The sequence below is a fragment of the Lissotriton helveticus genome, chromosome 8, assembly GCF_964261635.1.
Source record: "Lissotriton helveticus chromosome 8, aLisHel1.1, whole genome shotgun sequence".
Taxonomy (NCBI): Eukaryota; Metazoa; Chordata; class Amphibia; order Caudata; family Salamandridae; genus Lissotriton; species Lissotriton helveticus.
Window position 1 is genome coordinate 1,106,491,705 of NC_136069.1, and position 27,886 is coordinate 1,106,519,590.

Sequence of the window (27,886 nt, forward strand, 5' to 3'; positions counted from 1 at the left end):
ATTGCCAGAGACAGTTCTCAGGACAGTCAGAGTTCTGCTTCATTGAGTCAGGATCCACTAGGAGGACCTGTTATTGAAAATGAAGCTGCCACTGCTATGAATGAAGTGGAAAGAGCCATGGCACATGCTCAAGAGGATGCGGTTAACTTAGAAGAGTTGGAAAGACAACTCAACGTTGAGCAGAGGAAAATATATGACGAAGTTACCATGCAAATTGATCATGGATTAAGTCATGATAAGAAAGAGTGCTCATGTACGTCGTTGAAGCCTGTCCGACTGTACGTGAGTGGAGAAGCGGGAACTGGAAAAAGTTTCCTCATTAAAGCAATTTCATGCTATTTGCAGGAAAGGACAGAGTCATCGCTGTCTTGTGTTGTCACTGCTCCAACTGGACTGGCAGCACATAATATTAAAGGGATTACTTTACATCGTTTACTGATGCTGCCAGTGGAGCATGACAACAAATTACAATATCACAAGCTATCTGGAGATGCTTGTTTTGAAGTTTCAAGAATCTTGAGGAAAATGAAACTTCTTATCATTGACGAAGTAAGCATGGTTTCCAATGTCATGCTTGCCTTTGTGCATTTGAGGATGCAAGAAGTTCTCAAAACAGAGTATGATGTGTTATTTGGTGGCAAACACATCATTGTTTTCGGAGATCTTCTGCAGCTGACACCAGTGAAAGGGCAACCTGTGTTCAAAATGCTCACGCATGAAGATACCAGGAAGTGCCTAGGCAGCATTGGCAACGTCAATATATGGTTAAACTTCAATTATGCTGAACTGCATGAAAATATGCGTCAGGCGAAGGATGAAGTTTACAAGACTATTCTACAAGATGTTAGAATTGGAAAAGTGACCGAGCATGGGAAAGAAGCTTTACATGCACGATTACTGTCAAATTTATATCCAGAACAAGATGTTGTGCCTGAGAATATTTTTCAGAAAATTACTGAGAAGAAATCTGGAATATGTTTGATGCCAACTCTTGCAGAATGTGCCAAATTTAACAACAAAATGTTGCATTTAGAAAAGCAAGAGATTGTTAAACTGGAAGCTATTGATAGAGTAGAGCATATGGGATCAACAATTATTTTGTCTGAGAATCTGAAAACAAAATTGGATTCATTAGAGAAGAGTATATCTAAAACTGCAGGTTTTGAAAAGACTCTGAATGTGTGCTTGAACTGCCGTATAATTTTAAGAAGGAATTTACATGTTGAAAGAGGTCTGGTAAATGGATCAATGGGTAATGTTGTTGATTTTGTGAAATACAGAAATAGAGATGGAATTGAATTTTTAAAAATTAAATTTGATGGAATTGAGGAAGTACAGCTAATTGCTCGTTGTTCTGCTAGATTTTTGCTTGTAAAAGACTTATATGTTCGCCGTAAGCAGTTTCCTGTTTGCTTGGCATATGCGGTGACAATTCATAAATCGCAAGGTTTAAGTGTAGACAGTGCATTGGTGAATATTGGCAGTTCTGTGTTCAAGGAGGGTATGGCATATGTGGCATTGTCACGAGTTAGAACTTTATCGGGATTGTACTTGATTGAGTGTGATGTCACAAACATTTGTGCGGATCTAGATTGTGTTAAGGAATACAATAGGTTAAGAAGAGAGTATGCGCCACATTTGCCTCAGTATCCTTTGTTTGAGAAACGTGTGGTAGGCCGGAAACGAAGAAATGAGAACAATACTGGGGAGGTTGTAGCAAAAAGACAAAAAGTCAATGAACCTAAAATTACAAGCAGAAACAAAAAGGATTCTGTTGAAGATGTTGTTGGTTTTCAGTTTGAAAACAGTTCTGGTGTCAACTGCTATGCTAATGTAGTGGTTAATGTTTTGTTTTCTCTAAAAAATGTAAAAGAAGAGATTGTGGTCAATTCTGATCAAAGATTTTGCAGTTTGTTAAATTCTGTGTTAGAGAAATGTACCACTGATAGAAGAAACATAGAAAGTGTGTCTGAAATTCGAAATCTGTTAGACAGATGTTCAGGCCAAACACAATTCTCTCAAAATATTCAGCAAGATTGTCAGGAGTTTTTAATGTATATGCTTGATGTATTACATGCTGAAGGTGTAGATGTAGATCAGCTGTTTGGGCTTTCTTATCAATGGCAGCATGACTGCGAGAACTGTATGGTATCAAGTACTACTAGTGTAGACTCAGAAAGATTTATATATTTAACTTTGCCAGACAGTAAATCAGTTTCCTTTAATAAGCTAGTAAAAGCAGCTGATCACAACATGGAGTGTAGCCAATGTAAATCTGAAATGATGTCCACATTATTTATACGAACATATGGCCAGTATGTCATTTTAATGTTCCAACGATGTAGGCCTGATGGAACAAAATTGACAACTTTAATTAAAAATTTTGTAGCTTCGCAGTTGTCAATATCAGGAAGGACTTTTGTAACTGCAGCAATTATATATCATGATGGCCCTTCAATAACATCAGGACATTACACAGCTTATTTAAAGTCTAGAAATGTCTGGTCATTCTGCAATGATTCTGTTTTAATTTTCAAAAAAAAATTGCCGTATGACCTTAAAAACTCTTACCTGGTGTTTTTAAAACCAAAATTTTAGGGAAATAATCTCGGGATGTGCTCTGTGGAATTTCAAGAAGTTCTAATGGCTCCTACACAATTTGGCCTTGAGGATAAGTGTATTTCAGAGACATAACTTCTAACCATAGGACTGGACATCATGGAGAAATATGTGCACTTTGAATGAGTTCAGAAAAACTGTTTCTTTTTGTAAGCTAATTGAAGCAGCCAATCAAAACATGGAGTAGAGGGAATGTAAGTCTGCAATGCTGTCTACTGTTTTACATTGCTTTGTGATTAAAAGTGATGTAGAGAATTAAATAATTGTAGTAGTCATAGAGGTAGTGTAAGTCTGCTTCATAGTAAGCAGTATCAGTGTCATAGGAAATGTAGAACATGACTGAGCAAGAAGGGGAAGATATTACTATTCCAGGATTGTGAAAATGATCTTCAACATTTTAATTCTGAAAGTTGCGGAAATGCCAAATGAAGGGATTGGCTTACAAGAAATCCAAGAGTTATAAATGGCTCTGACCAGATTTGGCCTTGTGGAAACTTGTGGTAGAGAGCAAGAAGTCATTTATTGCATGTAACGTGTTTTTAAAAACGATGGAGATTTTCTTTCAGAAAGTGGCGGGCTGAAAGTAATAACAGCACAAAAGAGTGTAAGCTGTTCATAGGACATCCTTTGACGTCATGGAAAGTAAGTTAACTTTAAGGAGTTCTGAATTTTCATTTCTTATGTTGTATGGGTTTTTTAAACACAATCATTTTGATTGTGTTTTTTTTCCCCGCTGTTATATGATGAATACCTTCAAGTCACTGTTTTTAGTGAATTTTGATACATTCTGAGAACAGCAAAAATAAACCATTTAACATGTATAATTAATTCTGTACTGTTTGCATTTATGATGTATATGTAGAACTGTGTAGGAGGCATGGAGAAGCTGAGGCTTCTGTAAGTGTCATAGTTGTTGCATGCAGTGCTGCACTTCTGCGTACTCTTTCATATGATAGACTACATCTGCACAATGAGATACCTAAGCAAAGGAAACACAAGTGATGTGATTGTGAAATGAGCAAAATAAATTGCACGTATTTCATTTACATCACCTGTGTTTCCTATCATTACGAATCACATTGTGCAGATCAAGTTTAGGTCTGTCCAGGGAAACATAGGAGGTTTGAACTTTGTTGAAGAGTGCAGTGGACATGACTCACTTCATTGGTAGACCTTCACATGTATTATCTCCTCTGTACTCTTCAACAAGTGTAAATCTCATCTGCAACCCTGAGTAGGCCTCACCTGAAACAAACCTCTGGATAGTAGACATCTTATTGGCATCCTGAAGCAATTATTTAAAATTTTAGTGTCTTGCGACACTTTTCTGAAACAACAGCAATGCAAAAGATGCACCATGTTTTAAGATAGGCCTCACTTCATCTGCATCAAGATACTGTTAGTTTAAAATGTATATCTTTAGGACTGTGTAGGGGGCCTGGAGAAGCAGAAGCTTCTGTAAGTGTCAAAGTTGTTGAAAAACTGTTTGTCCTTCAATCTTTTCCCTTGTCTTTTCTAATTTTTAAATACATGTTTTAATATTTTTCAAATGTTTGTTCTCTCTTTCACAGATTGAAAGTATAAAAACAAAAAGTGAGTAAGTTAATGACAATTATAAGGTAAATGTTTTGTACTCTTTTCGTTACATTTCTATCACATTCACCTACTAGTAGTTTGACAGCTTCATTTCTTTAACCCTCAGTTTCCTGCCTTTGCTACTTCCCTCATTCCTTTCTCTATTACCTACTTACTCAACTCCTTCCACTCTTTTTCTCAGTCCCTCTCTTCTCATAGTTCCTCACTCTTGTTCACTCACTGCGTCTCTATTACTCTTAGTGTCTTTGACTGATCACTCTATCACTACTTGTTCATAATGCTTTCTCTGTGTAGTTGAAGCACACTAAGGGGAATATTATGAACACAGCCAATAAAATTATTGCTCTTTTTATTGGCAGAAAACTGGTGCAAAAGTGGTTTTAGTGGCAGTTTTCTGCCACAAAAGCAGCTTTAGCGACACATTTCTGCCAATAAAAGCTGCAAAGCTTTTATTGCCTATGTTGATGATATGGCTCTATGTTACTTACATTTCTTTGCTGTTTCAATTAATCTTTTTCTGTTATTTTTTGTTTTCTGTTTTCTATATTTTCTCTCTGTTATTCCTCATGTTTTAATCTTATTTTGAACATTCACTCACATTCTCCAAGAAACTCTTCTTTGTTAATGTTATACTCTCTTTTTTTTTATTTCACTTCGTTATCTATTTTGTTTTTCACAATTATACCCTCTTCTGTCTTTTCTTCGGTAAATAGATCTATTAAACAGTATCTCTTCTTTACTCCCTATAGCTGTCTTTCTTTTAACATCACTCTCTGTTTCCTTTCCTTATACTTACACTTTTGTTTTTTTTTTTGTTTTTTTGGTTAGCTCCCGGTCCGCGTACCGGGAAGCTAACCCGGAAGCGAACCAAAAGAAATAGAGCTTGCCAGAGTGCTAAACATTCTAGCAATTTTTTTGGAAAGGGAAGGTAGTTCTGAAAAGAACTTTTTTTTTATATTTTTGTTGTTTTATATTTTTTTTTTATTTTTTGAACATTTTTTGTTTTTTTTGTATTTTTTGAACGATTTTATATTTTTTTTGGTTTTTTTTGGGGGGGGGGAAACAACAAAAAACAGGCGTTGAAAAGGGCTCAACAGGAGCAAAAAAAATTACTGGGGGCGGTTAGGGCAATCATGGTGTTCATACGCCAGGTTTATAGCATTGATGCTCATGTTGCCACAAGCTAATAATGCACGACAGTGCATACATAAGTGAATCATGTGCCCAAAATTTTCTTGAATATTTGGCACAGTTTCCCGTGCCTCTTCTGGTGTTAAAGAAACCGGTATTGTTGGTCTGGCCACAGGAGTTGGTCTTGGATTGTCGTGCATATCCCTTAATTCCGCCCGGCTGTAATTTAGGGGATGTTTCCTCGTCATGTGCCTGTGCATTGTATGATTTCCAAAGCTATATTTTTTGTCCGTCCCTCTGGACAATTGTTCCTTGCATATCAGGCAGGTGACATACCTCGCGTTGACTTTTTTTTGGCCACGAGGTATTGAAAAAAACTGCCAGATGAAACTGGCTTTCTTTCTGGAAACCCGGGGCAACTCTTCTAAAAATTGTGGTTCTTCTCCCTCCTCATCCATTTCTTCCTCTTCCTCCTCAGTGTTGGTCAGGACCTGGGGAGGTGGTCCTCTCTTCCAATGAGGAGGTGGTGGTGGTGGTGGTGGGGGTCCACCAGCTGAAGCTACCAATGAAGCCATTTTCCAACAAGCAAAATAGGTCTTCCTCTCACAATGATGAAAGTCAGAGTGAGGAAAGAAGGAGGGGTTTTCATCATTTGGGAAAAAACAATACTTCTCAACCAATGAAAAGTGTTATTTTTAAGTCACCTGACCTAGCCTTCCATCATTATGAAACCAAAAGTGAAATGAACCAATGAAAAGTTTTATTAACAAGTCACATGACCTCTCATGCTCATGTTACGCGCTGCGGAACGCTCCCCGGTTAGCTTCCGGGTCGCTAAGCTTCGCGCCCCGGTCCGCGCCCCGGGACACTTCCGGGTGCGCTAACGCGATACGTCACAAGACGCATTTCGCGGCAACGCGATACGTCGCGCTTTCGCGCCGCGGATCGCTTCCGGGGAGCTGCGTTTTGCGCCTCGGTCCGCGCCCCGGGGCACTTCCGGGTGCGCTAACGCAGTACGTCATAAGACGCATTACGCGGCAACGCGATACCGTCACTATGTTGATTTCTTACCGGTTCGCGGACCGGGTCGCGGAATTAAATTGAGCTAACGGGAAGCTTCCCGGTTCGCGGACCGGGAGCGAAACAAAAAAAATATTTAAAAAAAATTATTAATAAACATATAAAATATATTTTGGGATTTAAAGAAGAATACATTTTACAGCTATAGATATTAGCTTTTAAAAAACCAATGAAATTCACTGAAAAAACCATAGGTTATAGACCATATATAGTTAGGAATTAGCATTTACAAAACCTTGAAAATTCACTGAAAAAACCATAGGTTATAGACCATATATAGTTAGGAATTAGCATTTAAAAAACCTTATTTTACTCACACAAAACCATTGAAATTCCATATATAGTTAGTTGTACTAACTATATATCGCGCACCCGCAATCCACTGCTGATCATGTCACATATTACATCATTCATGACATGGTCAGTGACATCACTGATGACATCACTGATGACATCTCAAATGACATCACTGATGACATCACTGATGACAACATCCTGACATCACTGATGACAACATCCAGTGACTCTATGTTTCTGTAAAGTTAAAATATGTCTTACATATTGAAGAATGAGTGGATGTATAAGTGTCTGGATGAAGGATTTAGTAGGTGCATGACTGACTGTATAAGTGAGTGATTAAATGTGTCTCACTGAGTGCATGGGTTAGTGACTAAACTGTTTTAAATTGTGCATCATTGTGTCTGTTGTTTTGTAATCTGATGCATGTGTTGATCATTAGCTATATGACTAACTATATGGGTTATTGATTAGTTGCCCAAGTATTTGTATGGGAGACTGAGTGTGTGTGTGGGTGTCTGGGAGGTGTATGACTCTGTGCATAGATGTGTGAGCAGTTGATTCACTAGATGTATGGGTTCAAAAGTGCATGTGGAAACAGCTGTATGGGCGGTTGACTGTGTGCATGAGTGTATTGGTGAGTGAATGGATATCTCAGTGCTACATGTCAAAGTAAGTACATATGTAAAACACAGTACATGCGATAGTTGACATATATAAATAACTGTGCATAAGAGCCAGTGAATGTGTGAGTGGCTGTATGGATTATTGTGAACTTGTATCAGGGATTGTATAACAGAGTAAATATGTGTTATTATATGTTCCAATAAGTAAGGTGTGTATAACTATATAGTTGAGGAAATGGAGGTGTGATTGATTCTTTGCAAGACTGACTAGGTGTGTGAGTAACTCCATGGATGAGTGACAGTCTGTGAGTGTCTGTTTACACTGAGTGTATCTAAGGTTATATTAGAGTCTGAAGAGGTTCATCGTATCATCACATGAATGATGTCATCAGTGATGTCATCAGTGATGTCATTTGAGATGTCATCAGTGATGTCATCAGTGATGTCACTGACCATGTCATGAATGATGTAATATGTGACATGATCAGCAGTGGATTGCGGGTGCGCGATATATAGTTAGTACAACTAACTATATATGGAATTTCAATGGTTTTGTGTGAGTAAAATAAGGTTTTTTAAATGCTAATTCCTAACTATATATGGTCTATAACCTATGGTTTTTTCAGTGAATTTTCAAGGTTTTGTAAATGCTAATTCCTAACTATATATGGTCTATAACCTATGGTTTTTTCAGTGAATATATATATATATATATATATATATATATATATATATATATTCACTGAAAAAACCATAGGTTATAGACCATATATAGTTAGGAATTAGCATTTAAAAAACCTTATTTTACTCACACAAAACCATTGAAATTCCATATATAGTTAGTTGCACTAACTATATATCGCGCACCCGCAATCCACTGATGATCATGTCACATATTACATCATTCATGACATGGTCAGTGACATCACTGATGACATCACTGATGACATCTCAAATGACATCACTGATGACATCACTGATGACAACATCCAGTGACTGTATGTTTCTGTAAAGTTAAAATATGTCTTACATATTGAAGAATGAGTGGATGTATAAGTGTCTGGATGAAGGATTTAGTAGGTGCGTGACTGACTGTATGAGTGAGTGATTAAATGTGTCTCACTGAATGCATGGGTTAGTGACTAAACTGTCTTAATTTGTGCATCATTATGTCTGTTGTGATGTAAACTGCTGCATGTGTTGATCATTAGCTATACGAGAGGCTATATGTGTTATTAATTGGTTGCCCAAGTATTTCTATGGGAGATTGAGTTTGTGTGGGGGTGGCTGGAAGGTGTGTGACTCTGTGCATAGATGTGTGAGCAGTTTATTCACTAGGTGTATGAGTTCAAGAGTGCATGTGGAAACAGCTACATGGGCAGTTGACTGTGTGCATGAGTGTATTGATGAGTGAATGGATATCTCAATGCTACATGTCATAGTAAGTACATATGTAAAACACAGTACATGTGAGAGTTGGCATATATAAATAACTGTGCATGAGAGCCACTGAATGAGTGAGTGGTTGTATCGATCATTGTGAACTTGTATCAGGGATTGTATAAGAGAGTAAATATGTGTTAGTATATGTTTCAATAAGTAAGGTGTGTTTAACTGTATAGTTGAAGAAATGGAGGTGAGATTGTTTCTTTGCATGACTGACTGGGTGTGTGAGTAACTCCATGGATGAGTGGCAGTGTGTGAGTGTCTGTATACACTGAGTGTATCTAAGGTTATATTAGAGTCTGAAGAGGTTTATCGTATTAGCACAAGAATGATGTCAAATGAGATGTCATCAGTGATGTCATCAGTGATGTCATTTGAGATGTCATCAGTGATGTCATCAGTGATGTCACTGATCATGTCATGAATGATGTAATATGTGACATGATCAGCAGTGGATTGCGGGTGCGCGATATATAGTTAGTGCAACTAACTATATATGGAATTTCAATGGTTTTGTGTGAGTAAAATAAGGTTTTTTAAATGCTAATTCCTAACTATATATGGTCTATAACCTATGGTTTTTTCAGTGAATTTCAATGTTTTTTTAATAGCAAATATCATAAGCTGTCGAATGTCAAGTACGTGGTAAGTAAAAACATTTTCGTGTTTATGCACACTGATCTGCTTTGAATGCTGCCCCCCACCCCTCATTTCTATTAGGAGTACTCTCTCTTTGCAGATAGTGAAGGGTAGTTAACGCAGGCCTTTGCCCCCGTTGTAATCCGTCGTGCCTGCTTCTCTCTCCATTTGATTGATTGTTCTCTTTGGTTCATTCTCTATTTACAAACAAGCACAGAGTCGCAATACTCTGTTTAGTCTTTGCAGATAGCGAAAAATCGTGTTAAAAAACAAAAGGAATCGAGCAAAATCAGTAGGCCACTAATGGGATCTCTTTTTGACCTGCCTAAAATAGAAACATTAGGAACAACCTGTTGATAATACCAATGTGTATGTACATAAGCGGCGTTCATTTGTGTTCACAGTACCCCTTCTTAATTGTTTGAATCGAGCATTGAATTGTTCGAAGTTGGTTCTCTTAAGAATCTTCTCTGCCTGCAAACGAGGAAGAATAGGAATATTCTCTCTCCCTTTGCAGATAGTGAAGGGTAGGTAACGCAAACCTTTAACACGTCGTGCCTATTTCGTTCCTCATTGATTGATTGTTTCCCCAAACATTGACTGTTTGGGAATTGGTTCTTTTTGGAGGTATTCCCTGTTTGCAAATATACGTAGGAAAATCTTTGCAAATAGTGAAAGGGTACGTAATGCGGACCTTTCTCCCCCGTTGTAATCTGTCATGCCTATCTACTCCCCACTGATTGATGCACCTGTTTCACCCGGACCATTTACTAGAGATACGTCATCTGGCCCGCCCAGAGAGCACCCCTAGTGAAAAGGACATATGCAATAATAACGAAGTGATCACTGTATCCTGTTAACAGAAACTTTAGCATGAAACAACCTGGAAAGAAAAGAATAGGAAAATGAAAATCAGTAGGCCACTGATGAACATGAACTTTTATTAAACAACGAACAAAGAAACGATAACATAACGTAATGATAAAACCTATTAATGTCCTAGAAACAAGAAAACGTTAGAAATATGCCAGTGGTGAGAGACCAGAAAAACAGTAAGAGAAACCAAATCACCCCTCGCTGTCCCACCGCCTGCCACGCCAAAAAAATCGATAGACTAGGGAAAATGCAAGTCAGTAGAACATCCGCCCCCACTCTGGAAACTTCCAAGGTGGGGCAGGGTTGCGGCTACGCCCAGCCGGGAGCAGCCCATATAAGGCGGGTCCTGCTGCCACGCCTCGGGCAGGAGATCCTAACGTAGGGTGTAGCCGGAGGAGAGGCCGAGGCCAGCGGGACCCGGCCAGGGGATTGCCTTTACAACGCTGAAGAGTTGCAGGGGGGGGAATGTCTCCTCGACCCTCCCCTCTCTCTCCCAGTCCGGCCGCGGTGGCCCTTGAGAGTTTCAGGTAGTCCCGCCACATGCTCTTCCGGTCCGGCCACCAACGGTCGGGGGGCCGAGGCCGACGGGATCCGGCTGCAGCCGATAAACCAAGGAACCCGTTCATGGGGCCAGAGCCAGGGGCGTCCGGCCGACATCCACCGGAAGCCCGGCCCGAAGACACTTCTTCTTTCTTGAATAATGGCTGCGACAACACTGGGGGGGGATGTCTTGCACATGCCTCCGACCCCCCCCCCCTCGTCCTCATCGCCTGGTCCGGCCATAACAAATCTCAAGCGAGACGCCGTGGGGTGCACTGGGAGGGAGAGACGATGCGAACAGGCCTCTCCCGCCTCCCCAGTGGAGGCTTCCCACCTGCACCCTCAGCGCTCCAAGCGCCCGGAAAAGGGTTCTTCCACTGTGGCGATGCTGCAACGTCTCGCCCGGCAGGGTGGAGCCCGTCCGCTCATTTGACCCCGCGATCGCCAGTAGCTACCGAACTCTCAAAATGGCGGTCGACCTGGCAAGAGCGGGCCCAGCATAAAGAAATGGCCCGGTCACTGGTTGACTCCACCACCGTAGTCCTCCACGACCTTGAAGATTCTAGAGGAGCCGCGGGAGTCTCCGACCCCCGCAGACACCCCCGATGGGGAATGACTGCCATGATCGCCCGTGGAGTGACGAAACTGTATCCGCGGGACGTCGGCGCTCCCATGCTGGCGCCAGCCTCACTTTGAATTACTAGAATCCTGCAGACCTCAGTTCCGGTGAAAGCACAGTGTGACCCGGTAGGAAAAATTGTTGCACCCCCTCCCCTTTTTGACTGATAGTTCAAACCACCGATCCTTTCCTTTGCCCTTTTAACGGAACTTTGGACTGCCTCCCCCTCTTTTACATTTTCTAGAGAAAACAAAACATTAACCACTACATTAGCATAGCAGTTGACACCAGAACTGTTTTCAAATTGAAAACCAACAACATCTTCAACAGAATCCTTTTTGTTTCTGCTGTGACCCTGCTACAGCACAGGCATTGTCCCCAGCAGTAATTCTGCAATGCCGGTAAGAATAGCTGTGGTGCCTACTGGACTCACTCACCCCCGCGGCGCCCCACGCCGTTATTTGCTGGGCGGCAACTTACTAGACATCACTTTCGTGCCATCTAGATTTCAGCGCGTTCTGCTGCCTTGGAACTATTCGCACAACAGACTGCTACTGACGACCCACCCCCAGGCAACATCTTCTGAATTTTCATAATTTGAAAGAACTAGTAACATGTCCTCATCAGGAATTCAAAAGAAATTGCCACGGTCTCTTCGTTGTTTAAATGTTTTTACTGTTTTTGTTTTGTTGTATATATTTATATGTTATTAAAGTTTTATATTCTTACTACTTTGTTGGAGTGCTATATATTTTTAATGTGACACATAATTGGAAAAACTTTGATGTACAAAGAGTCATTCCTGGAATCTTCCGCTTCAGGCTCGGTCCCCTCCCCAATCACAATACAGGATGGTTTTCAGATAGTAGGAACACGTGTGGTGTGACGGATCTCATCGGGAGTGGGCCTTGATCTACTATAACTCCTTTGAAGAGGGGTGATTCTTTACAGCTGGAGCCATAAACTACATCTGCAGGGCTAGCTGATAGCCTGGACAATCGGACACAGAGGAAGAGGAGTGTCAGAGGGTGCGGTAGTGAATAGGGCGAAAGGGAGGTGTCGGGCGGGCACAGAGTGTGATTCTCAGGGAAGAGCAGCGCAGATGGGGGGAGGTTTATTGCCCATGCATAAGACAGAGAGCGGGGGTGACCAGTGCCTGGAGAAGATGCTTGCGAGGGTGGGGAGCCATGCTACGAATCGACAGCGTGCAGAGAGTGGGTCTGGTCAAGGCATCTAAAATGGCTGCCGTGCACGACAAAAGTGTGGCATTTCAAAAAAGGCAAGATGGCGCAAACAATGTTTTTCAACACTTCCTCATTTCCTTCGAATCGAACGTTAACAGACGTTGGTGCATATTACCAAAGTTAAGCGAAATTTATTGCTAACGATGCTTACCAACGAATTTTTTACCGCTAAGCATCGTCAGAAATTATCGAAGATAAACCTTGCTATTATCAAGGTTTATCGCAAATGCGATAAAAAACGGCCGCAATGCATGAATATCGCTAAAAAGTCAGCGATATTCATGCATTACCGAGCTAATGCTCTTAGCCATGTTATCCACCTCCCATTGGATAACATGGCTAAGAACTGCTCAGGGCAGGTGTTACTTTTTGGAGATATTCGCGCTTAGCGCGAATATCTCCAAAAGTTGGTAATAGGAGATAGATATCTTGCATGTTGTAATGCAAATTATTGTGGTATATGGAACTCATACCATAATCTCTCAGGAAAGCAGAAACTGATCCTTTTGGGACCGCCTGAAAAGGCCTAGGGGGTGAGGGGTACTCTACTTTGCCCCCTTTTCACGTTCCGAACTATTTTATTTTACTCTCTTCTGTAATTACACAAAATAGCAGCGATAAGATGCATCGGAGACACACAGTGAGAGAAAGGAGGCCGGAGATGAAGAAGAGATGTCAAATACACATTGGAGATAATATAGTGGCAGAAGGGAAGTAAATATGGGTAAAGTTACCATGTAACATAAAAATGTTGCACTCTATACTATAAGTCTCATTTTATACTACAATCACTTCGCTACAACCTCATAAATTAAAAATAAAAATGAATAATGTCTCAAACAATTTTTGATTTCTAAATATAAATTTATTCTTCAGAATTTTCTAAATTTGAAAGAACTAGTAACATGTCCTCATCAGCAATTTCCTCATGAAAAGTCTGCAATGATGATTCTTGTAACTCTATGGTCTCCAAACATTCGATAAATTCGCCATCAACAGATTGATCAAAAAAATCATTCAAGTTATGTTATGTTATAAAAAGTTTTGTATAGCGTGCGGCTACTCAGAAGAGTGTCCCGACGCTTTGAATTGCACACTAACACAACAGGGAGATAACATAAGAAGAAACCAGAAAGGAAGAAAAACCTAACTAGGGGCCAGAACTAAGAGATAAAAAGCCAAGTTTTGAGTCCTTTCCTAAAGGCCAACAGATTGGGAATGCTACGCAGGGGCACAGGTAGTTTATTCCAAAGCTGAGGCGCTAATAGTTTAAAAGAGCGGCCACCGATACGGGCTCTCTTCACGCGAGGAACCACCGCAAGGGACAAGGCTTCAGACCTAAGCGACCTGGCAGGACGGTAAAAGGTCAACCTTTTCTGAAGATATTTTGCTCCGGAGGCGTGCAAGGCTTTGTGTGCCAGAGTGAGAGTCTTAAAAATTATCCGCTTCCGGACAGGGAGCCAGTGCAGGGCCTCCAAGAGGCCTGAGGCTCTAGCACGGCGAGATAGTCCAAAAATGGCACGTGCTGCCGAATTCTGGACAACCTGTAACCGTTGGAGCAGGTATTCTGGCAGGCCGAGATAAAGGACGTTGGAATAGTCAATTCTCGAACCTATAATCGCCTGCACCGTGATCTTCCTATGTTCCTCCGATAGCAGGGGAAGGAACTTGCGTAGCATCCGGAGTAACCCGAAGCAGGTCCCAGTGAGACCGATTACCTGTGAGCGTAGTGTGAGGCCATTGTCGATCTTGATCCCAAGGTTTTTAGCTACCAGGGACGAACATGCTGGTGGAAACATGTTCTCAGGCCACCACACTTTCCAGTCCGGATCCGTTCTGCACCCGAAAAAGAGGACCTCGGATTTATCCGAGTTGCACTTGAGGCTGTTATGATGGAACCATTGAAATACAGCCTCAAGGCAACCCTGGATCCTACCTCCATCGAAGTCCGCACCCCTCTCGCAGGTGAAGAGGAGCTGGGTGTCATCGGCGTAAGAAACGATCTGGGCCCCGAAAGACTCCGCCAGTGCTGCCAGAGGGGTCATGAAGATGTTAAATAAAGTTGGGCTCAGGACAGAGCCCTGAGGAACTCCGACACCCAATGGCAACATCTCGGCGGAGCAAGCCGAAGCCCAGACCGTTTGTCGACGGCCTGCCAGGAAAGATCGAAACCACTGGAGCACCGTCCCTTGGAGACCAATCTCAGAGAGTCTTGCAAGAAGATCCTCATGAGGGACGGTGTCGAAGGCCGCCGACAGATCTAACATCACCAGCATCGCTCTCCCGCCCGAATCCAGCACCTCCTTTATCGCCTCCGAGACTTCCAGGAGAGCCGTCTCGGTGCTAAGATTGGTGCGGAAACCCGACTGGGTGGGGTGCAGTAGGTCGTGGGACTCCAGGTAATCGGCAAGCACCTTATGGACATGCTTTTCAGTGACCTTCGCAAAAGCCGGCAGAAGCGATATAGGTCGATAATTCGCCAACACCTCCGCATCCAAGCCAGGCTTTTTCAGCAGGGGAATAATCATAGCCTGCTTCCAGGACTGGGGAACCACACCCTGTGCCAGAGAACAGTTCAACAGGGGGTTCACGAGTGGATTAATGACAGCTGCCATTCTAGCCAAAAATTTTGCGGGGCAGGCGTCCCGAGGGGAGCCTGATTTAAGCCCGGCCAACAGGTCAAATGAAGCGGTCAACGAGATAGGAGGGAAAGCTGCCAGGACCACACCTGCGTTAGGTCGGGTAACAATGGCATTCTCCACCCGACCTGGCATCTCAGGCTCCAGCACCTGGAAGGAGTCCTGGATCCGCTGGATCTTGGAGGTGAAAAAGTCCGCAATCGCCCTGACCCAAGGCTCAGGGGGGGGGGTCTGGGTTGGTGCAGCGCGAGATGTTGTAAACTCCCGCACGATGGCAAAAAGCTCCCTACAGGAATTGGAGGCCGCTTCAATTTTTCTCGCGAAATAGGCCTTCTTCTCCGCGAGGATGTTCCGATGATAAGCTTTCGCCATAGACCTGTAGGCGAGTTTCGCCACCGCGTCGTAATTCACGCGCCATGCTCTTTCCGCCACCTTGCATTGCCGCCGTGAAGCAGCTAATGCTTCCGTAAACCAAGGGGCAGATGCGCCTTTTCCAGGTTTGCGGAGGGGTCTCAGGGGAGCAAGATCATTAAGTCTCTCTGAGAGCCAAACCTGCAATCGCTCCACATCCTCCTCCAAGTTCCCAGTTAACACACAGGGGTGGTCTGCACAAGCCTGCGCCAGCAGTTCCGGAGTAACCCGGTGGAGTGCCCTAAATCCTACGGAAGTCTGCCGGGGGGCAGCGGGAGGCTTCCTAACTTCTGGGAAATAAAATTTCACCAACCTGTGGTCAGACCAGAGCACCTGGATAGGAGCCAGCATCTCTATAGGGGATGAAGAGAAGGTCAAGTCAAGGGTATGTCCCTTCTCATGGGTCGGTCCAACATGATAGGGAACCAGTCCCAGCGGGGCTGTGACCTCCAGCAGTTTAATTGCATCTGCATCCGTGTCCACGTCCATATGGACGTGGACACGTCCACGACATTGTCATCTCCTCCTTGTGACAATATTTCATTATTGGTGCTGTCAATTTCAATCAATGTAGTGGAATCATTCAAGTCATCTCCTCCTTGTGACAATATTTCATTATTGGTGCTGTCAATTTCAATCAATGTAGTGGAATCATTCAAGTCATCTCCTCGTGACAATATTTCATTATTGGTGCTCTCAATTTCAATCAATGTAGTGGAATCATTCAAGTCATCTCCTCCTTGTGACAATATTTCATTATTGGTGCTGTCAATTTCAATCAATCTAATGAAATCATACACGTCATCTCCTCCTTGTGACAATATTTCATTATTGGTGCTCTCAATTTCAATCAATGTAGTGGACAATTCAAAAGAAATTGCCACGATCTCTTCATTGTTAGCCATTTTATTTTGAAATTGCTTGCTGTAAATTGCAGAAAAAAATAATCACTTTCATTTATCGTTTTTAGTAATACATAATATAAAACTAACTTTATCAAGTATTTAGTATAACAGAAGGACTGTAAATAAATAACAGAAAACATTTTTCAAATTATCTTCAAGTGTACAACATAGTTCCCCTTACAAATTAACAACTCACCTTTTTAAAAGTAGGAGAAGTGTTAGTACTGTGTAAATCAAACACCAGAAATTCACCACCAAAAATTCCTCACAAATGTACCTCAGACAGTAGTATCACAAAATGGCTGTGGTTTCCTCTCATTTGACATATATACATAACCAATTAACTTTCATCACACACAAATACAAAACCGAAGTAACATTTTAATTGGTTCTAAATTTCAACACTTTCAAATGTGTTTTCCCCATGCAATTTTCCATAGGACATTTACATACGTCTACAGCCTGAATGGCTGAACGGAATTACACCAAACTTGGCAAAATGGTACATCAAACCTAAGAGGTCAGGAAGGATCTACTATGCCCCCTTATGGTCATTTGCCCCTTCGCTTTGGCCTCCTCTTGTCTCTCGATCCTACCGAGAGACAAGATGGCGGCCGCTACGGACTGTTTGGAATGTTGACAGACGCCGGAGAACCAATCAGCTTCGCAAAGCTCCGTAACGCGAAAAGTACGCGAAGCGGAGCGCTGTTACAGATATATATCTTTTTTTGAACGTTAATTTCTCAAAATCCACTGGAGCACATATATTGAGACCTAGCAAAGGCACATCGGGCTACCAGTCCCTAATATTTTGCCAAGTTTCGTGCAAATCCATTCAGCCGTTCGATTATTGACATTTAGATACGTCTACAGCCTGAATGGCTGAACGGAATTACACCAAACTTGGCAAAATGGTACATCAAACCTAAGAGGTCAGGGAGGATCTACTATGCCCCCTTATAGTCATTTGCCCCTTCGCTTTCGCCTCCTCTTGTCTCTCGATCCTACCGAGAGACAAGATGGCGGCCGCTACGGACTGTTTGGAATGTTGACAGACGCCGGAGAACCAATCAGCTTCGCTTCACAAAGCTCCGTTGCGCGAAAAGTACGCGAACTGGAGCGCTGCCCGGTCCGCTGTTACAGATATATATCTTTTTTTAAACGTTAATTTCTCAAAATCCACTGGAGCACATATATTGAGACCTACAAAAGGCACATCGGGCTACCAGTCCCTACAATTTTGCCAAGTTTCGTGCAAATCCATTCAGCCGTTCGGGCTAAAAGTGAGGCCAACCGCCCTATGGAAAACTCAATGTTAAAAACACGTTTTGGGACCCCCTTTTTTCTCGGCCCCCCCTGTACGAACCCCCCCCAAATTTTCAGGGGCTGCTCAGAAACAAAATGTGCCATTTTCCTGAAAATTTCAGCCAATTCCGTCCACAAACGCCAAAGTTATTAGACATAGAATTTTCAAAAATCCCATAGAGAAAAAATCCTAACTATATATACCTACTGGCGACCGCCAGTAGGTAATATATATATATATATATATAGCAAGGCACCAACTGCGATAGGTGGATGAGGTTGGAGGAGGGCAGGGAGACCGCTTTCTACGTATAGCACGCTGTCTCCCCGCCAACCTCGTCCACTTCTTGGAGTCCGTGCAAGATAGTGAGAGCAGGATCCTATGTTGACTGAAAAAAACTTACAAAACTACTGAAATTCACCAGTATTAGTTGTCTCAAGTAACTATAACTTTTGCCATATGGTAACTGCAGTTCACACCCTCGCCATGCACTGCTAATTATCCCTCATATTACATCACTCATGATATGTTCCATGATATAATTGATAATATCACTGACATTTGCAAATACATGATTCATGATAAAACTGTGCATGGTGAGGGCGCAAGTGATAGTTACATTAGGGCATATATATTTATTTTCACTAAAAAAGCCAAAGGCTAAAGTGACTTTATATTTAGGTATGGTAATATATCTTACTATGCATTAAAAAAATGCAGAAATTCACTGAAAACAACCCAAAGGTATAGCTAAGTGAGAATATAGGCTTAAACTTAATGTTTTAAACTAAACAAATGCTGAAATGCAACAGTTATAGTTATTTTAAGTATAAATCATGCCCTCGCTATGCACAGGGGTTGTCGTCAATGATGTCAGTTCAGTTGTTATCAGTAATGTTATCAATGATGTAAAAGGATATGTCATGAGTGCTGTAATAAGTGAGGTCTTAAACAGTGCGTGGTGAGGGCACTAGTTATACATACTTGAAATAACTAATCTTCAATATGCTGTGGCTCTGGGATTAATGTCTTTAGCACTCAAAAGTATATACAACATTGTACCGTCTTCTCTGATTTTACTGTCAACAGGGCTGGACTGTCCGTAGCAGGCACCGGGCATTTACCCGGTGGGCCGCCAGGTTTGGGCCGGTTTGAGCCCCTGTGGGACTGTTTTTGTTACCGGGGTCGGCAATATCGGCCCCCAATAACAAAATTGACCAAAACTGGCCCTAGCAAATAACTCTGATGCACCCCAGGGAGGGCCAGCAGAGCAGTTTGCAAGGGCCGGTTTCGATTACCAGTCCGGCCCTGACTGCCAATTTTGCTCTAGCATTATGAAAACCACAAGTGGGTTAATATAGCCTTAGAGCCCGACCTATCTGGCTCTACCGGCCATTAAAGGCCTTCTCCAGCGTTATAGGTCGGAGCCGAAGGCTAATGTTCAGTGCAAAATACAAATATCATCAATGAAAAAGATTTACTTATCTCATTTCAGAGCAACCTCTGGATATTCCGAAGCATGCCTTTAACACGGGAATGATTTTGATAATCCTGTCTTCAGCTGTTTTCCTGGTCTTTGGAGCTGCTTGTTTCACATTCAGAATCGATATAATATTATTATTTAGAACTCTGACAGGAAGAGATGAGACACTAGCAGGTAAGTTAGGCGTCTGTATATGTACAGGATAGCCATATGATAGGTAATGGAAGCCCAGTTGGAACAAGTTTGGTAATAAATGAAGCATTTGTTTCTTTTCATCAATCCTCCCAATCCTCAATATCCACTATTAGCCAGCGTTTTGAAGTGTGGGTAATAACATTCATCTAAACTGGGGAGTACCACATGAGATCAGTGCTTCGATATATTTTAAGCTGCAATAAATGGTTTAAAACACCCAACTGTGAAGTCGATCAACAACTAATTAGGAGTTTTGGTAGATAACTATTAGTAGAAATACTAAACGATCTGTGATAAACACTTTGCCTCAAATATTCTCGGAGTAGAATTTGAATTGCAATGTTTTAAACTCATATTATTGTCAGGGATTGAAGGCTTGGATTTCTAATAAAAAGGTTTTCCATGAAATTATTCCATTCAAAAGTTCTACATAAGCGACAGCTTCTGTAAGTCATTTTAAACATTTTCTACAACTAAAACATCCTTGATGCCCTAAATAACATAACGAGACAGAAGTCACATACAAAATCACACTACTAAATACATATTGGCCACATACATTGATATGCTGGAAACAGAGAATGCACTACTAAAACAAAGGTTTCAAGAACCTTTTGTTAAAACTGACTTTTTATTTTTTGGGCATGATTGTGCACTAATCTGCAATTGGTCGAAATGTTTACGCAGAAAATCTAGACTTTCCTGTTTTAAGTGTTTATTTTTTGTGCATTCAAGTGAGTTTCTGCGGTGTTTTGCCAACTTTAAAAAAATAGTGTTTAGTGTTTTGTGTTTCGATGCCCAAAATGTTTCTCATCCATGGGGTTTGATCTATTGCTCACAGAAAACAGTACACTGTTCCCCGGCAGACTCTATCTATCATGTAGATTTGTCATCATCATCAAATATCAGGGGTGCCTATGGTGAGATTTTACCTACCCTAATGCCATGGACACCCATAAACCTATACTGATTGGCAAAAGTACGTAATTATTGAGTACTATTGTAAAAGAACCACCATTAGGAAAAAGTTATCCCCAATTAAAATGATGTCAGATACTAACACCATGTCTCTGATTATAAACGGTGTGGGGGGGGGACCAGGAGCCGGTTGTGGTCCAGTGTCTGTGCTCCTACAGTCAAACTTTACTTCAAAACGGGGGAGACACTGTTCCAAGTGGGGGGTGCAGAATGTCACCCACTCACTTCAAGGCGTACCAGAGAGTGTAAGGAGAGTTCAAAAGGTTGAGTCCTTGGCCTAGAACCCACTTGTGAGAATGTGTAATGTAGGCTTTCAGTTATGCAAAAACAATAATGAGGAATACCATGTAGATGTTGGTGCTCACTGTTACAAAATTCACACCAACAGTTCACCAATAAAGTTTACCATGTTTGATGTCAACTTGACATGGGGATGATTTGTAATTCAACTGGTAAATATGGGAAAGACATAACTGTATTATGTCCGGTAAAACGAGTTACAAGACATATCACAGTTCTATGGGGCACTGCAAATAAACCCCCTTAAGGAGCGGCACTATTATGCCATGGTCCAAATATTGTCAGGAATGGCAAAAATATTAGCAGGCCACTATTATGGTAAGGGTAGCTAAAATTTTCTTCAAAACAAAATTCACAATATGTAATGAAAGAACCCCCATCCATTTAGAACTGGGTCACTCACACATACTCTCTCTCTCTGTCTGACCAGAGTCCTGCTCTCAGGCCAGTCTCTCTCTCTCAGGCTCACGGGCTGGAGGAGCCAGGCTGAGGGGCTGGACTCAGACTCCCGATATCTGATATCCTGGAACTGAGAATATCACTCTGTACCTGTGTGCCGAGGCTCGGCTTTCTGTTCCCTCCCACCTTCGTAGTCGTCATTGCTTTCCAGGCTTCCGGTTCCGGGGTAGCTTCGGCGGTGTCAGCGGCATTGCGTTGCACTGGACACCACACAGTGCCTGGGAGTTCAGCCTCATTGTTTGCTTGTTGTTCCGCGTAGATTTTGGCGGAGTCGGCGGCGCAGCACAGCAAATCACACGGTGTGGTCGCCTTGGATTCAGACCGAGTGTCACCCTTATTGTTCTCATTGTCCCCCGCTGGCACAGAGCAAGGAGTTCCCCCTGGACATACAACCTGCAAAATACAAGGGAGCCGATCAGGATTGGATGCTCATGGTCCTGAAAAGACAGAGGAAAGGAAGAAAAGGTGGTGGAGGCATACAGAGCGGCAGAAAGCGGGCCCACAGGACAGAGGCAAGTGGATAACAACAAAAAAATATATAGTTGAGGGTCTCTAGCAAAGAGGTAATTCCAGAGGTGGCTGCAGAACACCTAAAATAAGCAAAGGAAAAAGCGAAGGGAAAACAGCCTGGAAAGTCTCTGCTCCCTTGGAAGCAAGTTAGCGGAGAGGGCGATCTTAAAGACATGGCATTAGGAAAGAATAAACGTCGGAAAGCATCTAAGAACTCAAAACTCCCAGGAAATACAAGCGAAGGAGTAGAGGACATAATAGATCTTCCCACTGACTTGGAAAGTGCGATAACAACACCTAAGAGAAATATAACATCTGTATTGGTGTCAACAGCACCCTCAAGTACAATTAAACAAAAGGGGCCGATGTCCGCTAAGACTGCAGGTGGAAAGGGTGGCTCCACAGTCTCAAAATCTATTAAAGACTTCTTTGGTAAGCATTTTAAAGAAAAGGAGACACCAGAAAGGGATTAAAAAGCGGTGGAGTCCCCAAAATTGACTGAGATTTTGGTATCAGACGCCGATTACCTGAACCAGACAAATTTTGACATTGCTAATATCCCGATAGTACCTCGGCTGTCTTCCTCCCCACGACTGTTTCAATCAGCATTAAGCCAAGACTCAGAGGGAGAGGGGGAGGAAGAGAAAGAAAACGAAAATGAAAATCAGAGTGATTTACACCCGGAGAGAGAAGCTGTTGAAGAAGAATTTGGACTTAATGTAAAAGACAGTCTGGAAAACGTAAATATGGCCCATACTGTGTTATCAGGCCTACCCGTGAATAGTTTGGAGGTGACGGGTACCTCGAGCTCATCAATGCTTGAGGTTATGCTAATGCTCCATAAAACTTTACAAGGAATCCTAGAGGTTTCAGTGGTGAATAACGAAATTCTAAAAACCCATAGTAAGCAGTTTAATAACATAATTGGGGAATTAATGCAGATTAAAGTCCAAATGCCATCCCTTGTAAGACCTGTAGAGAACAAACCTGACGAGGTGGGAGAAACAACAGGGACAAACACACCAAATGAGGAGGAGCCCACTGTATATATCTCCCGCTGTCCCATGATCATAAGGAGATATGGTGAAATTAAGTGCGGTCTGAAGAGGAGAATAGGGAAAAAGGTCCAACGGGTTAGACTGGTTGCACAACAGGTAAACAGGAAGCAGGCTCCCCAAGACCTAAGGCCCAGGAACAGGGCAGGGAGAGTAGAAATTGATAATGTAACCCCAGTAGACACTGGGGCAAGCACCCCTGGCACCCCAAGAAAATTTATGTTGGGTCCAAGGTAAATGCTTGGCCAAGAATGCAAGGGCGGCTAAGAGGATGCCAAGGGGGAGAAAAGAGGGGTTAGAACCTATACGGGAACTAGAAACGTCCACTGAGGCAGGGCCCAGTAACTTACCCCCGGTGAATAATTGGATGAATGGTGGCAGAGTAGAAAGTAACTTGAAGAGATGGAATAAAAACCCAGAGGAAAGCCATAAGGCTTTACAGGCACCCAGGATTGTAGACACCTGGCTATTCCTAGAACCAATGGGTCAGGGAAATGGGGTAAGAAATTAAAACCCCTAAACCGCTCGCAGTTACTATTCTCATTTGCTAAATGCCCCAGCCTAAATTATGTCAGTACTGAAGATTTAAAAGAAGTGGGGGTTTTGGTTAATGCTAAAGGTGAGGAAATAACAAAGGTCCTCCTCCACTCAGCCATGGTAAAAGTCGCATTGGAAAAAGCGGAAGCTGAGTTGTTAAGAGAAGGAATTAGATTAGTAAAGAGAGAGGACCTGCAAATGGATAATCAAGGGCACAAATTTCTTAGAAACCATGCAGGGCTGGGAGAACGGCAAATAACAATTATCTCATCTGGACGGAGTAACAAGGAAGGCCTGCCAATTACAATTGTTCCCAAAAAGTTGGCATGGGGGGAGGAAGATGTCTTGGATGGGAACAGGTATAGAGAGCTGGCTTACTTAGACCAGGAGGAGGAGGGGAATTTAAGTAACATCGATTAGGAAATTGGGTCATCGCACAGCCTGCGTATCTTGTCTTGGAATATTTATGGCTACAGAAGAATATGGCCTCAAGAGATTTTCAGAAATCTCCTCGGAAAGACCGATATCTTGTGCCTACAGGAGACATGGCGGTGCGACGAAACCCCCGTTACGGAAGGTTTTGCCAGTCACATAAGAAAGAATAAAATGGGTAGGGCGTCAGGTGGTCAGATGACGCTGGTCTCCACAAGGATAGTGAGAGATATCCTCCATCTCAACTTATCATGTATCTGGGCATTGGGGAGCAGAGTGTCGATCCTAAATAACAACACAAGGGGTGAAGGTTTTTGTATCATCAACGTGTACATACAGAAAGGGGTAAACATGAGTATAAAGCAGAGCTGGATCGCTTAAAAAAGGATTTAGAGAACTTATAAGAACTCTACCCAGGAGATGTGATTCTAATTTTGGGGGGTTTTAATCATAGATCGAATCCCCTAAAAACGGATGTCTGGAATAGTGGCATACTAAAAGCGTATAACATAGAGCCTGCAATGTTCATCAGCACGAGCTCTCAAATCAGGACGTGGAGCTTGGACGGCTGCTGGGGGCCATGGGTCTGGTTTGTGTGAATGGTAGGAAAGAAGGAGATCGGCCCGCCAAGCAGACATTTAAAATAGGACAGCAATTGTGCCCGATTGACTATGTTTTTATTCAGGCCTGGTGCTTCCACTCAATTCAACATTTTGAAATACTTCAAGTAGAGGGTAGCGATCATTTCCCATTTTTGTTAGAAATGATTGTAAATAAGGCTCCGCCAAGACAAAATGTGTTGAATGTTGAGGTTGAATATCCCAAGCGACTTACAACTCGGATAGGTGAAGAACATCTAAACAAACTGAAGGACCTTCAGATAGTAGCTGACTTAGAAAACCTAATAAAGGGGGAAGAGTTACCCTGGTATGAGTATATGATAAGACAACTTGTAGAATGCCTCAGAATAAACATTAAACGGGGGAAGCACAGTTTGACAACGAAACTCCCATTACATGCTACTAGTAACCCATGGTTTGATACAGTTTGCCATAAAGCAAAGGCCGCTATTAGAAAGAGTGAAAGAAGCCTCAGGCGTAGCTATAACGAATTAGAACATCAAGCACTTAAGAAACTAAGGATAAAATATAAGGCATTAATTAGAGACAAAAAAAGATCTTTTAAATAAAATTGCTGGAAGAGCCTATTAATGGCAATTGAAGAAAAAAATGTCAAAGGCTTCTGGAAACTGAAACAGGAATGTACAGGGAAAACAGCAGGGTCCATGCAATGTTCTGTTCCAGAGGATAAGTGGGTAATCTACCTTGAGGAGCTCTACGGCAATTGGCCAAGGAGGGAGGCAATACTACCATCTAGTTGGCCAGGAGTGAGGGATGAAGTAATGGAGCAGTTCTCCCTAGGTCACATTAAAATCATGATAGCCACCTTAAACTTAACACGTGCTGCTGGCCCAGACAATCTATCCGCCATTAATATAAAAACAAATATAGATTGGTGGGCGGATTTGTTTGCAAAGACGTTCTTAAGTATACTAAAAACAGGAACGTTACCAGATAGCTGGAAAGGGGCTATCATTAGACCCATACACAAAAAAGGTGATGTAAACTCCCCCAAAAATTATCGCCTGATAAATCTCTTGGACATTGGGGAAAAAGTTTTCTCTAAAATTATTTTGGGGTTGCTGAAATAATGGTATAGTACCTCCTGAACAGTGGGGTTTTAAAGAAGGTCATTCAACTGTGGACTATTGCTTTTCCCTCTGGGCGGTAGAGCGGAAGTCTATAGAGCAAAGAGGTAACCTGTTTTGCTGCTTTGTGGACTTCCGCGCGGCATTTGATCTTGTAAGCAGGGAGCAACTATGGTCTACCTTGAAAGGCTATAAGTTACATGCAGATCTGCTAGCCCTTATCCAGGCCTTGCATACAGACAACTGGGCCCAGGTTGTCCTGGATGAGGAGGGTGGATTATCTGGTAGGATCCAGATTGGAAATGGCCTGAGGCAGGGGTGCGTATTGGCCCCGTTGCTTTTTTCTCTGTTTATAGCGGACCTACCTCGGAATCTAAAAGAGGTTAGAGGGGCAAGCACAAACCTAGGGGGTAACCATATATCCTGTCTGCTTTATGCTGACGATCTGGTGATCATGGACCAGACGGAGATAGGCCTGCAGAGAAAACTAGATATGTTCTATAAATACTGCTTAAATAAAAAACTGATAGTAAATTTGGAAAAGACCAAAATCCTATGTTTCGGCAAAACTAAGACTCGGTTCCCTTGGTATTTAGGTACGGAACTTCTGGAGAGGGTAACGGAATATAGATATTTGGGAATATGGTTCACGAGTAACTTGAATTCGACCACCCATCTGGAAGCTTTAAAAATGAGGGCAACAGCTTCTATAAAGTGCTTAAAAAGGTTTACTAGCTTTTACGGAGACTTGTCAGACGGGCCGGTTATAAAGGCCTACCTGGCAATGGTCCCCGCGCAATTCCTAGAGGATCAGAGGTTCTCCTCCTCAGTGGGAAAAAAGGTTGGGATAAAGAGGAGGCTATCATCCTGAAAAGCCTATTCTCTTTGCCTAAATCAGCTATGGTACAGGCAGCAAGATTGGAGATGGGAGTCACTTCCTGGGCCATTACAACCAGGATTGCACTAATACGGTTTTGGCAGCGTCTGGAGACAGGGGAGGCGCCCAGAAAAATATCACAGTGGTGTAGAGAGGAAATTTCCTCCAGTGAGTTATCTTGGGCTAAAGAAGCAAGACTCTCATTAAAAGAAGCTTATGGGAAGTTAGGAATAGAACTAGATACCCAGTTAGGACACTCCAATATAGGCAAAAAAGAACTACGGTCATTGGGAGCGGAGGTGTCCCGTATATGTGATCATGATTACCTTCGGCAAAAAATATCAGTGTCCCATATGATCCAAGTATGGATTTCAGAAGATCATCCCTACCCGTACTTGGATAGGTTGCGGAATCAGCAATTGAGAAGAGAGGTTTTAAAACTAAGAATGGGTGTAAATCCCTGCTATGTAAATACCAGGGTTAAAAACCTCATGATTAATAGTAATGGCAATTGCACATGTACGTTAGGTTCCACCTGTGACATTACTCATGTTTTATTAGACTGTAGGAGGACCCTTGATATACGTAAGGAGATTTTAGGCCAGTTATTCAAAAACTACAGGATTACGAATAGGAAGCAAGCTGCAAAGCTCCTGGTGGGGATGGGAAAGCTGGATATAGCCTGCGCTTTGGAGAAATACATGATTCGAGTTAGGGGGTTTCTCCAGAATACAGAGGTATAGGCGTATGTTATCGAGATTGTACTTTAATGTATGTATTGTGTTTGGAAAGCCTAGGCAGATATGTTTTCTCATGTTTACCCTTGTGATTTTAACATCCTAGGAGGATGCTGTTAGAAACAAAGTTGTCGGGGTTATCCTCCGGGAAAAGACTGAATCGCAATTTTATTAATTTTTTAGATTTTGTGTTTTTATAAAGTTTTATAAATGTATAGTGTATACTATTATGGTTGTAATAACCCAAATAAAGTTTTACTGACTGACTAACTCTCTCTCTGCTCTTTTTTGTCTCTCTCTCTCTCTCTCTCTCCCTCCCTCTCAATCTTTGTATTTCTCCACCCTCATGATCACAATTTAGTGCTAGACATCAAGTTTGACCTGCAAAACATCTTCACCCTTTTTTCAGGTAGACTGCATTGTTTGAGAGAATGTTTCCATGGACCAAAAGTCCCCTCTCTTCCCTTTGACTGGGTGTGAATAGGTTAAGCAGTGGATAACTGTGGGACTATAGGCCTGATTTAGATTTCTGTCGATGGAGTACTCTGATGGATATCAGGACCGCTGTATTTCAAGTATATTATATCCTATGGCACTAGTAATATGGCAGATGGGTTTTCTGTATCAAAGAAAAAGGGAGC

At 42.2% G+C, this 27,886-nt stretch overlaps 1 protein-coding gene across 1 annotated transcript in view; it reads left to right on the forward strand.

The window, feature by feature from the left end:
• The window catches only part of LOC144773855 (interleukin-18 receptor 1-like), a 275,348-nt gene extending 255,308 nt beyond the window's left edge, over window positions 1-20,040 (forward strand). Inside the window, exons 8-9 of the mRNA XM_078658943.1 lie at window positions 19,470-19,631; window positions 20,018-20,040. Of these exons, the coding sequence (XP_078515069.1) occupies window positions 19,470-19,631; window positions 20,018-20,040 (185 nt within the window). The remainder of the gene's footprint in view (window positions 1-19,469; window positions 19,632-20,017) is intronic.
• The last annotated feature ends 7,846 nt before the right edge of the window (window positions 20,041-27,886 follow it).